General features: G+C 43.7%; 1 protein-coding gene across 1 annotated transcript in view; it reads left to right on the forward strand.

Annotated features, from left to right (window-relative positions):
* The first annotated feature begins 227 nt into the window (after window positions 1–227).
* The window catches only part of NECAB1 (N-terminal EF-hand calcium binding protein 1), a 51,905-nt gene continuing 38,898 nt past the window's right edge, over window positions 228–13,234 (forward strand). The window contains exons 1-3 of the mRNA XM_063131314.1: window positions 228–344; window positions 4,971–4,995; window positions 8,319–8,427. Of these exons, the coding sequence (XP_062987384.1) occupies window positions 228–344; window positions 4,971–4,995; window positions 8,319–8,427 (251 nt within the window). The remainder of the gene's footprint in view (window positions 345–4,970; window positions 4,996–8,318; window positions 8,428–13,234) is intronic.

Raw genomic sequence — 13,234 nt, forward strand, 5'->3', positions numbered from 1 at the left:
AAAAAACTGGCTAGCTGGGGTGGGGGTGGGAGAGGGAGAACGGGAGAAAGCAGACAGCGCTGTTGGCAAAGCCACCCGGCTTTGCCTGAAATTGACATGAAACTGACACGACCAAAGGCGAAGAAGGGGGAGAGACCTGGCATATAGAAGGAGGAGGAGTCGCCGCAGGCACCAGCCTTTCCCATCCCATCCCGGCACAGTTACCGAGACAGCAACAACCAACCGTCATGGACGGTGGCGGCAGCGGCGATGAAAACCTGGACGCGTCTCCTTCCTCCCCTGATGCCTGCGATGGATCCCGCTCTGCCCGGACCATGACCAAAGGGCTCTCCATCTTCCTTGATGTAAGACACCGCGAGTGCGAATGGTCCGCGCGTCTCTGTGTCTCGTGGCGGTGGCGGCTCTTGTGTTCTTCTTTGCCTGTTTCAGCATCTTCAGGGCGTGGAGGGATGCAGGTTCCTTTGCATTGGGGGAGTTTGCGCCTTTCTTCTGTGGATGGGACAGGGAGAAAAGGCAGCACTGCCACTTCATTTGGGGGCAGGGCTCCTGCGCCTTGAACAGCCTGCAGCCATTCAACAGGTGACACTGCCTTTCTCGCTGCCTCTTCATGCTGGGAAAGTTGCACCAGTTGAATGTTAGCCTGACATACAAATATTGAAAAGTCCGGCAGCATTAAAGGGAACACCCTGTACAGTTATTCTGGGACATCCTGAATCTAAACATTTTTACATGGACGTAACTCTGCCCTAAGGTAGGAGTCGTCGGGATGAGCCTCAAACCACACGGGACACAAAACAAAGATGGTGTACTTAAATGCAAACGATATACACCTGTCTTTTTCCCACTGTGGGGCTCATCATTTCCAGGTAAGTGGGGTTAGGCTGATAAACTGCATGGGGTGGGGTTAATGTTTCTCCATCAGCTCTATTGCTCAGATCAAAATAGTGCCAGGTTTTAACACATTAAAAAAAAGAGTTTAAAAACCACTGGGAGATCCAACCACATAAATACTGTGCATCTTATGTGGTTCAGACTCGCCTGAGATCAGTGGGATACTTCCAAAGGCAGAAAAAAAAGATGGGGGGATGGGAGGCAGACAAGCCATTTCGATGCTCAATCGTTAATTAAAGTTGCTCTAAAGAACAAACCCATAATGTATCATTTCCTTCAGAGTTACGTTTAGTGTGCAATAGGGCCAATTTTGGAAGTAGCATTTTGTTGTACTTGTAAAACCAAATAAATCATGTAAGCTCCTTCACAAAACCATTTTTTTATATATTCCTGAAGTGTCTTCCATATAAAATGAATGATATTCCCTCTGCACATGTGGAAAGATAAGCAAGTTGGCCTTCCCAATGGATGTGGGGAGAGGGGCAATCAAAGTTAAAATATAGCCTTTATTGTCTTTTTATCATTTGCACGTGTTAAAAATTTATTGTTTCTTTTCCTTGTCTGAGCATATGCTTGAATTTTTAAAATGTATAGGCGGACATCCTAACTTTCAAACTCCTATTTCAGTCACTTGCTTCTGGACATCCAAAAATACATAATATTAATAGAGAAAAGTGAGAAATGGGAGGGTATCTACATATCATTTGGCACTGGAGTGGATTATGTTATAATAAGTTTGGATTATATAATAGGATGGATTTATATTAAATCACATTAAAATGCATGCATGAGAAGTGTAATTCTTAGTTGGCAGGTGTATGCATATGGGTGGGGGTGGGGAGGGATTGTGAGCAGAGAGGTTAGAGGGGAATGAAATGCAAAATGTACAGACTGTGATAATTTACATTAAAACTTAAACAGATGTATACCAGTGTGGTGTAGTGGCTAAAGTGTCAGACTGGGAGTCGGGAGATCTGGGTTCCATGGAAACCCACTGGGTGACTTTGGGCCAGTCACAGACTCTCAGCCCAACCTACCTCACAGGGTTGTTGTTGTTGTGAGGATAACATGGAGAGGAGGAGGATTATGTACACCACCTTGGGTTCCTTGGAGGAAAAAGGCGGGATATAAATGCAATAAATAAATAAATAAATAAAATGTAGTCACTATTCACAAAATAGTGTGGTTGCTAACAAAAGCCCGGAATTGGTAAGCTAATTAAAACCTGTAGTGAGATGAACTGTTTCTTTGATTCAGATCATTGTTAATAGCATTCATAAATTGTAATTCAGGATACAGGTTCCTAGTGCAGTACAAATAAAATTTGCAGCTTTCCTACATAATTCCTGCTGTAAACATTTTATTATATTTTGAACAATATGATCTACAATATGATCTTTTTATAATTCTTTGGACAATATGAAATCAATATGATTTCTTAAATTGTAAGTCCAAAGTGTCTTTTAATTTATTCTACCTAATTTTAATTGGTTCTATCTAATGTTGTAAATCATATTTCAAGTTCCTTAAATCAGATGAAGTTACAGCTGAAAAATACTTGAAAGTCATTGTGGTGTAGTGGCTAAAGTGTTGGGCTGGGAATCGGGAGATCCGGGTTCTCGTCCCCACTTGGCCACAGAAACCCACTGGGTGACTTTGGGCCAGTCACAGATTCTCAGCCCTACCTACCTCACAGGGTTGTTGTTGTGAGGATAAAGTGGAGAGGAGGAGGAGGGTTATGTATGCCACTTTGGGTTCCTTGCAGGAAAAAAGGCGGGATATAAATGCAATAATAATAACAATAATAATAATAATAATAATAATAATAATAATAATCCAAACCTCCAATTCTACCATTCAGGTTTCAGAAGTAAACTTTTAAAATTTCAATATGAATGTTCAATATAAAATTTCAATATAATGTAAATGCTTTCCCTCCAAATCAAAATGCTTTAGACTTTTTGACACCTTTTGATATCATACGTCATTAATTGTCAGATTATGTTAAATACATTTCAGTTTTTAAACACTGTCATGTGCTAAATACTGTGATGTATCAGCTATCAAATATAATATATTGAAATCAAATATGTTAATATAATCAATTGTATGTACAAAATATTAAATATTTGGTGATGATTCAGCAAATATTCAAATGTCTAGTGATTAGACAGTGAAAATTCAACAGAAAAATTCAATGTCAGATGAGGTTCTGAAGAGATTTTTGTGTGCAAATTCATTTCCGCTCTTGGGAAAGCAAATAAAGATATCACTGTGATTAGGGCCAATTTACAGAATCCAGAATATTTCTACATGCTGTGTTCCAAAAATCCCCAGGGATGCACTCACATGAGGATTATAATATGTGACCCTGAGTATATCCAAATGCAGGTGCAGTTTTCTGGTAATAATGCATTTACGTGTGGCAAAAAAGTGTAGAAAAGTGATGCCACAATAACAGAAATCACTACCAGAGGAGCCATGTCTGCATTTAAGACAGAGGTGGGCAAATTGTGCCCTTATAGGAGTTGTTGGACTGCAGTTCCCATCAGCCCTAGCCAGCATAGCCAGTGATGAGGCATGATGGGATTTATAGTCCAACAACATCTGAAGGGCCACAAGTTTCCCATCCTTGATTTAAGAGATATGGTTACAATTCCCCACTCATTTGTGGCTTTACATATGACTGAGGATGGTTCAGTCTCAGCCCACATTGTCTACATGGATGTATTTGGGAACACACGTTACCGCTAAGATATAAGTTTTCTCAAAAATATTACCTGTATTGCAGGATAGATAGCAAGATGGTGCCCTCTAGATGTTTTGGGCTATTATTCCCTTAATCCCTGGCTATTTGCCGTGCTAGCTGGGATTCAGTCCAAAAAACCTGAAAGGCATCAGGTTGCCTACACAATTGAAGCTGCCTGGGTCCAGCGCCAGCTGAGAGCCCCCTCCCTCCTGCTACCAACTGTCTCTGGAGAGGCCACCAGTGAGGGAGGAAGCAGCAGCCAGGCACCTCTCCACCGTGCCTGGGTCCAGCTCCAGCTGAGAGCCCCCTCCCTCCTGCTGTCAACTGTCTCTGCAGAGGCCACCAGTGAGGGAGGAAGCAGCAGCCAGGCACCTCTCCACCGTGCCTGGGTCCAGCTCCAGCTGAGAGCCCCCTCCCTCCTGCTGTCAACTGTCTCTGCAGAGGCCACCAGTGAGGGAGGAAGCAGCAGCCAGGCACCTCTCCACCGTGCCTGGGTCCAGCTCCAGCTGAGAGCCCCCTCCCTCCTGCTGCCAACTGTCTCTGGAGAGGCCACCAGTGAGGGAGGAAGCAGCAGCCAGGCACCTCTCCACCGTGCCTGGGTCCAGCTCCAGCTGAGAGCCCCTTCCTTCCTGCTACCAACTGTCACTGCAGAGGCCACCAGTGAGGGAGGAAGCAGCAGCCAGGCACCTCTCCACCGTGCCTGGGTCCAGCTCCAGCTAAGAGCCCCCTCCCTCCTGCTACCAACTGTCTCTGGAGAGGCCACCAGTGAGGGAGGAAGCAGCAGCCAGGCACCTCTCCACCGTGCCTGGGTCCAGCTCCAGCTGAGAGCCCCCTCCCTCCTGCTACCAACTGTCTCTGCAGAGGCCACCAGTGAGGGAGGAAGCAGCAGCCAGGCACCTCTCCACTGTGCCTGGGTCCAGCTCCAGCTGAGAGCCCCCTCCCTCCTGCTACCAACTGTGTCTGCAGAGGCCACCAGTGAGGGAGGAAGCAGCAGCCAGGCACCTCTCCACCGTGCCTGGCTCCAGCTCCAGCTGAGAGCCCCCTCCCTCCTGCTGTCAACTGTAACTGCTGAACTTTGCAACTAAGATTATAGTGCCTGAATTTGCTTTCCTTTTCCCCCTGCCAATCCCCTTTCCTTTTGTGTCATGTCTTTTAGATTGTAAGCCTGTGGGCAGGGACTGTCAAGAAATACTTTTGTAAGCCACCGTGAGAGCCTTTTTTGGCTGAATGGCGGCATAAAAATCCATAAATAAATAAAAATAAAAAATAAATATATATATTTAATGTGCTAAAAGTGAATTCTTATCAACATTCATTTGTTTATTTTTAGATACTGAGAAGAGCAGACAAGAATGGTAAGTTCAACCATTTGTCTTTATTTTGAGGGAATCATAGAGATAAAATGGTATGGGATCCGGTGGAACGTTAACTTCGACTTCTTGCTCCTTATGACTCCCCACTTGCAAAATGGCTTCACGAACATTACACCAGTTTGAATCTGTTTGTTCTGAAAGCACCTTCCTGCAGCAGTGGTGGCAGTGCACAGCGGTCTGGATTGTATCAATGTATTTGCAGGGCACTGGTGGTTGGATGGGATGTATTCTCAAGCACAATTTATACTCCAGGACCAATTTATCATTCTTATCCAAAGCCAAATGCTTTGCTCCGAGTCTTGTTGCACCTTTAAGACTAACGCATTTAATTTTTCTGGTATAAGCTTTCGTCCCCTTCATCAGATGCATGAAATGTCAACCACATTGGCTGATCTCAGAGGGATCTGAAATGCATAAAAGTACAGATAGTACAAATGCTATTTTGGGCTGCATTAATAGAAGTATAGCTTCCAAATCACATGAGGTACTGGTTCCTCTCTATTCGGCCCTGGTTAGGCCTCATCTAGAGTATTGCGTCCAGTTCTGGGCTCCACAATTCAAGAAGGATGCAGACAAGCTTGAGCGTGTTCAGAGGAGGGCAACCAGGATGTTCAGGGGTCTGGAAACAAAGCCCTATGAAGAGAGACTGAAAGAACTGGGCATGTTTAGCCTGGAGAAGAGAAGATTGAGGGGAGACATGATAGCACTCTTCAAATACTTAAAAGGTTGTCACTCAGAGGAGGGCCAGGATCTCTTCTCGATCCTCCCAGAGTGCAGGACGCGGAATAACGGGCTCAAATTAAAGGAAGCCAGATTCCAGGTGGACATCAGGAAAAACTTCCTGACTGTTAGAGCAGTACGACAATAGAATCAGTTGCCTGGTGAGGTTGTGGCCTCTCCCACACTAGAGGCCTTCAAGAGGCAGCTGGGATGCTTTAGGGTGCATTCCTACATTGAGCAGGGGGTTGGACTCGATGGCCTTGTAGGCCCCTTCCAACTCTGCTATTCTATGATTCTATGATAATTACCTTAGCAGTTACCATTTGCAAGGCCTTGCTCCGAGAACTCCACATGTATTTGCACAGATGCTATACAAAGAATTGAATGGGGATGGGCAATAATTTGCAAGGTGTTACCACAATCATTGCAATGGTGAGCTGATTAACATATTGAAATGCAAAAATGAAATGCAGGAATGTATAGACACGGATTATTACCTTAATGTTGCCATTCACTAAACGTTGTTGGGTGATAATTCAGACAGCATTGCAATAGTGAGTCTCTATACAATAACTCAAAACAAAACAAAACAAAAACTTCACCTATTCAAACCATAGGAAATAGAGTTGAATTACAGAATTATACTTCAGCAATTTCACTTTAGTATTTGGCTTTGAAATTCCTTTGTTCAGGAACAGCCACTTTAAGGTCATTCACAGAATGTCTCTACCCAGTCTCCTAAAGGTAATTTTTAGTTGCCACAGCTGATGAGCAATTATTTGCAAGTCTGCTTTCGCGTAGGGAAGCACATCCAGTGGTACGTTTATCACTTGACAGACATTTTTATAATAATTAGTGATGCAGGAGCTCCCTTTATCTTCTCTCATAATTACTTTAGTTTTTCCAAGCTTTCTTCAGTAACTCTTGGAGAAAGCTCAGGATCTCTCTGAAAACTTTCTTCTGAACATATTTGGAGTGACTAGGCCAGGGGGCTTGTCTAGACGGCCACTTTTCCCCACGGTAGCTTCGGAGTGGCGGCAGGTGATCTACATGACGCAGCCGCCACTCTGAAGTGATCCAGGGGCAAAGCCCCGAAGCTCCACACTAAAAAAGTCAGGCACTTACCCCAACTTTTTTAGCTTGGAGCTGCTGTGAGGCATGCCTTGGGCATGGAAGGGGGTGGACCAGCAAGCCAAAAGGTTGCTGGACCACCTCCACAGACCTTTGTTTTTTAAAAATTAAATAAATAAATAAAGGGAGTGGATATTCTGAGAGGGGGGAGCACCCCATTCCTCCCCCTTTATCCCCCCCCCCATTTAGCTGTAAATATGACCCTTCGCATTTACAGCTTTAAAAACAAACAAACAAAATGGAGGATATATATATATATATATATAAACACTTTCATGTGAGGCATGAAAGTGTACAATAGTAACCTGTTGCGGCCAAAGGAATGGGTTGATACAGAGTGCATATGGGAGGTAGTAAGCAATGGAGTAGTGGAGCCAGAGCTCACAGGGTTGAAGGGCCAGGACCTTTTGATTAGCAGGGGTGATATGTCATCTGCACCCCTTCAGACTTTTGCTCCTTCTCAATTTAGCTATAATCTTCACAGTATGTGGGGGCAAATTGACTTCCCCAGCAACAATTTACTGTTATGAGCTATCCTGTGGTAATGTAAAGTGCTTTGTGGTAGCTTGGCCTTGGATGGGCCATTAAGACGCACTGGCTTTACAAAAGACCTGCTGCTGGAGGAGATGAGAATAGCTAGAATTGGTTTGTTGATGTTGAGCAATACATCCGTCTTTTTTTCTTTTTGGGCCAAGCTTTCATTCAACAACCCAAGAACACCCATTTCCTGGATTGTTATCATGATGTTCAAACCCAGGAAATCTGGGTTGTTTATTGGTTTAAAAAACCCAGAGGTAACCCAACAATTGCCCATGGTTTATTGCTGGGTTAACTCTGAGTTGTTTAACCCCTACAACCCAGAGTTCCTGGTTTGGACATCAGAATAACAACACAGGAATGGAGCATTCTTGGGTTGTTGACTGTTCTAGGGATCATGGCTATGGGGACTGTCATAATTAATGCTTGCACTTAAGAATTAAGTGCCACACCTCTGGTAGCAAGCCAAGGATTCCATCAGAATGTGACTGGCCAAAATGGCTGCACAGAGAGAGATGAACAGTGTGTGTATCCTCAGTGAGCTCCAGTTATGACAATTATGAACTATTGTTTCTTAACAATCCACATCTTATCTCTAATCTTGCCCCTTTCCCCAGACTCCTGAGTATTTGTGCCTGATGCCACTGAAATACCTAAGGCTCTTGATTCCGTAAGCCACTGCATTGGTTACCTGATAATAAAATAAGTTGTGATTATCTATTATCAGTGGTGCATGCAGCTAGTTTCTCTCTCTTTTTTTAATTATAAGATTTCTATTTTATGCAGATATTTAAACATTGGAAACCCCTTGACCCATGCTGCTTAAAAAAATAAAATAAACCAAAAAACTGAACTAGATTAGAAGGAGAAACCAGTCATATGTGCAACCAATTTTCCTTTCGCTTCTTTGATTTCAGATGATGGCAAATTGTCCTTTGATGAATTCAAAGCTTACTTTGCTGATGGAATCCTGAGCAGAGAAGAGCTGCATGAGCTGTTCCACACAATTGATACGCACAACACAGAGTAGGTAGCATTTATTCTAAAACCATTTACAGATATAACAGTCAGCATTTGGAAAAGTTTATCTGGTAAAAAGTGCTGCTTTATAAATAACATATGGAATAGCATGAATCTAACACACAGTCTGTTTAGTAACCATTACCTGTATCAAGAGTTTCTGAGCAAAGATATTACCAAAACAAATATGTTACAATGAATTCATCTCCAAGAATAACTCCCAGATTCTGACTTTCTCATATGTTGTGAATGAACCACTCTGTATCTTCATCCTCATTTTTCCTGTCAAGAGCTCATTATCTTCCACATTTGTGATTCCTTTTGAGGCCATTCATTCCATGTTCTTCACTGTGGATTGTTTGTTTGCTGGAGAACACATTTTATCTGACTCTCAAGACACTGACCCAGTTCACATGTAACAATTCATTGGTTTAACACAATAATTGCCAGGTCCAAATGGTAGCTTGTTGCTTCTGCTTTCAAACAACTCAGGAACACCCCTTTCCTGGATTATTACCAGGACATCCAAGCCCAGGAACTCTGGGTTGCTTGGGTGTTAAACAACCCAGAGTTAACCGCAGTTTCTACAGCTGAAACTCTCCCCCACGGCCTGAGTTCGATCCCAGTGGAAGCTGGTTTCAGGCAGCTGGCTCGGGTCAACTCAGCCTTCCATCCTCCCGAGGTCGGTAAAATGAGTACCCAGTTAGCTGGGGAAAAGGTAAGAACAGCCGGGGAAGGCAATGGCAAACCACCCCGCTATAAGGCCTGCCAAGAAAACGTCAGTGAAAACTGGCATCCCTCCAAGAGTCAGTAATGACTCAGTGCTTGCACGAGAGGTTCCTTTCCTTTCCTTATTGTTGGTTTAACCAAGTTGTTTAACCCCTAAACAACCCAGAGTTCTGGGTTTGGATATCACAACAACAACAACCCAGGAAAGGGGCATTCTTGTGTTGTTGACTGAAAGTGGAAGTGACAAATGTGCGGGAGGTAACACATTCACTTGCTGCAGTATGGCCACACCTATCTATCGGTTAAATAATCCTTAGTTAGCCCGTGCAAACCAGGTCACTGTGAGCAGTGAATTTTTAAATATGAGAAGAACAGGAAAAGAGGCAGAAGTAGTGACATACTCATTTTTTAAGGGAGTTTGATAGGAATGGAAAATAGATCAAAGGCAATGGGTGTGGGCATGGGCACAAAATACCAAAAGTACCAGATTGTCTTAGCCTAACACTTTTACTGCCAGGAACTATGCCTTAGGAGAGGCTTTCAACTTTTTGTGAATGGGAAAAAAGCTGCACAAAAGCTGGAAACCATGAAATGCTTGGCAGATGGGGGAAAGGGGCCAGGGCCATCTGGGAAACCCTAGAAGGCTGGATTAGGACACCAGGCAGGCTGGATTTGGCACTCCTGATCGAAAAGGTCTCCTTATCCTTAGAGTACATCAGCTGTCCTGCATGTTTGGTCTCATCCTGTGTCTGTAAGAAGAGCAAGGTTGGATCAGGTCAAAAGCTAATCTAATACTGCATTCTGTTTCTCATCACCTATCAGAAGTCCACAAGCAAGACATGAGGCCAATAACCCTCTCCCTCACCGGGGCTGGATACTGGGCTGTTGGGCTGGCCTGTTTAGACAACACACTAAGCCATGGTTAGGCTGCTAAACCTTTTGCAGCAAATGGTTAGTGAGCATGTTTAAATCATGGTTATGTAGCCACCATGGTTAGGAATGGTTCACATTACATGCTAAGTCATAGATCACATGACATGCTAGGCCACAATGTTTAGCTCAAAATGCTTAACCACTGTGGCTTAGCGTGTTGTCTGAACAGGGTCACAAATAATAGGAAGTATTTCCTGCCTTCTTTCTGGATCCAATTAGGATTGCTACCTTTTCTTCTGGCAGGGCAACTCTGCCTTAACAGGCGCAAGCAGAAATTCAACAGGCACTCGGATATAATGATGCAGTTACTGTGAAAGTCATGCCTATTGTGTTATTTCTGCTCTAGTTATTTCTGCATTGCATGCAACTGCTGGGATTGTGGGGAAGTAGAAGAGAAAGCAAGCTATGGCACAGGTTCAGGGGCGAATGCTGTCAGTGGAAAGTGAAAATAGATACTTAATATTTAGAGCCGCTATATAAGTTAATTCTGGACTTCATTCAGGGGAAAACATCAAGCAAAATATCTTCTCAGCAGGTTTTTTTAAAAATGTTTAACCCAGTTAGGGTACTATCGTAAGCAGCCAGAACAAAGTCCTACAACTCCCATTCTTTTATGTCTAAGCATGTATAGGATTGCAGTGTTACAGCCTCTAAAAGAATAGACAAATCAGAAAATTGGCCTGTGGCTTTTCCTACGTTTTGCTGGAGCCCAGTGAAATATTTCCCTTTCAGATGGTTTGAAATTACAATTAGAGACGTGGGGCTCAGCTGGTGTGAGCTGGCCCTCCATCAAGCCTGCAGCTACCTTGACCAAACTATGCTGATTACACTGATGAACACCAGCTGTGGCTCTCCTTTGTGAAAGAGTTTGGTGCCTTTTTTTTTATCCTAACAAAACAACAGGCTTGCTTACCCACGAAGATGGTGGCCTGATTCGAAGACTTGCAGAGCAGGCCCTGTCTTCATCGGGTGGGGATGTGTTACTGCTTGCTTATTTATTTATTTATTACATTTCTATACCGCCCAATAGCCGGAGCTCTCTGGGCGGTTCACAAAAATTAAAACCATTCATAATATAAAACAACAGTATAAAACCATAATATAAAATACAATAAAAAAGCTCAACCAGATAAAAACAGCAGCAACGCAAAATTACAAATTTAAAACACCAAGTTAAAATGTATTTATAGATTGTTAAAATGTTGGGAGAATAAAAAGGTCTTCACCTGGCGTCTAAAAGCATATAATGTAGGTGCCAAGCGAACCTCCTTAGGGAGCTCATTCCACAGCCGGGGTGCCACAGCAGAGAAGGCCCGCCTCCTGGTAGCCACCTGCCTCACTTCCTTTGGCAGGGGCTCACGGAGAAGGACCCCTGAAGCACTGCTTGTGTTGCCCCTTTACAGTTGTTCTCTGTGTGTTCAGTGAATGTGCACGGGTGGTGGGGCTGCTAGGATTGCAGCCTTACAGCAGCAAGCTGCAGTGGCAGAGTGTCCTACTTTACAGAGGGCAGTCCTCTATTTGAAGGCATCTTCTGTGTGAAGACGTCTGCCCAGTCCAAGTCCAGTTGAAACGGAAAGAACCATGAGAAGGGAGAGAGCAGCAGAGGCCTTAAAGATGCACATCCACAGTTAGCACACCTGAATAGCAGACTAAATGGGCATACATTTGACATTAAAAGGGGGAACATTGGACAAACCTGTTGGGGGAGCCTTTCAACTTTCCAGGTCATTCGGTAACCAGACTTCAAAGTGACTGTCTTGCAACTGAGAAACTTTAGAGTCAGAATTTAGCATGAGTCCTCAAAGCTGACATTCATTGCTAAGTTTGAACTAGGCTTGAACTGATTGTCTAAATGGAGTAGTCATTACAGTTTGTAGAGTCCAGGTCCCATCTTGTAGCTGACTTCCTTTAATTTTGTAGATGTCACTTAGAATTGAAATGGAATGTTTGCTTTCTATCTGCCTGCATCTGACTCTTCCATCTTGTTTCTATCCATTCCTGCGTCTCACGAAGTGAGTTTAATCCATGAAAGCTCATGCCTTAATAATAAAATACCGTTAGTCTTTAAGATGCCACATACTACAGACTAACACAGCTGCCCCATTTAAATCTGCATTTCTATTTAAATTATTCTAAATGTGCATCTCTACATATAAATAAGGTTATGCAAACGCAGAACACATCATGCGACGTGCTGGGCTTGACGAATCCAAGGCTGGAGTTAAAATCGCAGGAAGAAACATTAACAATCTCAGATATGCAGATGACACCACTTTGATGGCTGAAAGCGAGGAGGAGCTGAGGAGCCTTATGATGAAGGTGAAAGAAGAAAGTGCAAAAGCTGTGTTGCAGTTAAACCTCAAAAAAACCAAGATTATGGCAACCAGCTTGATTGATAACTGGCAAATAGAGGGAGAAAACGTGGAGGCAGTGACAGACTTTGTATTTCTGGGCGCAAAGATTACTGCAGATGCTGACTGCAGCCAGGAAATCAGAAGACGTTTACTTCTTGGGAGGAGAGCAATGACAAATCTTGATAAAATAGTTAAGAGCAGAGACACCACACTGACAACAAAGGTCCGCATAGTTAAAGCAATGGTATTCCCCATAGTAACCTATGGCTGCGAGAGCTGGACCATAAGGAAAGCTGAGCGAAGGAAGATAGATGCTTTTGAACTGTGGTGTTGGAGGAAAATTCTGAGAGTGCCGTGGACTGCAAGAAGATCAAACCAGTCCATACTCCAGGAAATAAAGCCAGACTGCTCACTTGAGGGAATGGTATTAAAGGCAAAACTGAAGTACTTTGGCCACATAATGAGAATACAGGATACCATGGAGAAGATGCTGATGCTAGGGAAAGTGGAAGGCAAAAGGAAGAGGGGCTGACCAAGGGCAAGATGGATGGATGATATTCTGGAGGTGACAGACTTGACCTTGGGGGAGCTGGGGGTGGCGACAGCCAACAGAAAGCTCTGGCGTGGGCTGGTCCATGAAGTCACGAAGAGTCGGAAACGACTGAACGAATAAACAACAAATGCAAATTGTATGCAAGTCTGTGTCTTCTCTTGTCCCCTGTTTGGGCAATACATACCTGGCCACTTTAGAAGCAGGCTATGCCCCAGCCTATGTGCGCTGAGTAGGATTCCTTTAG

The sequence above is a fragment of the Elgaria multicarinata genome, chromosome 7 (assembly GCF_023053635.1).
Source record: "Elgaria multicarinata webbii isolate HBS135686 ecotype San Diego chromosome 7, rElgMul1.1.pri, whole genome shotgun sequence".
Taxonomy (NCBI): domain Eukaryota; kingdom Metazoa; phylum Chordata; class Lepidosauria; order Squamata; family Anguidae; genus Elgaria; species Elgaria multicarinata.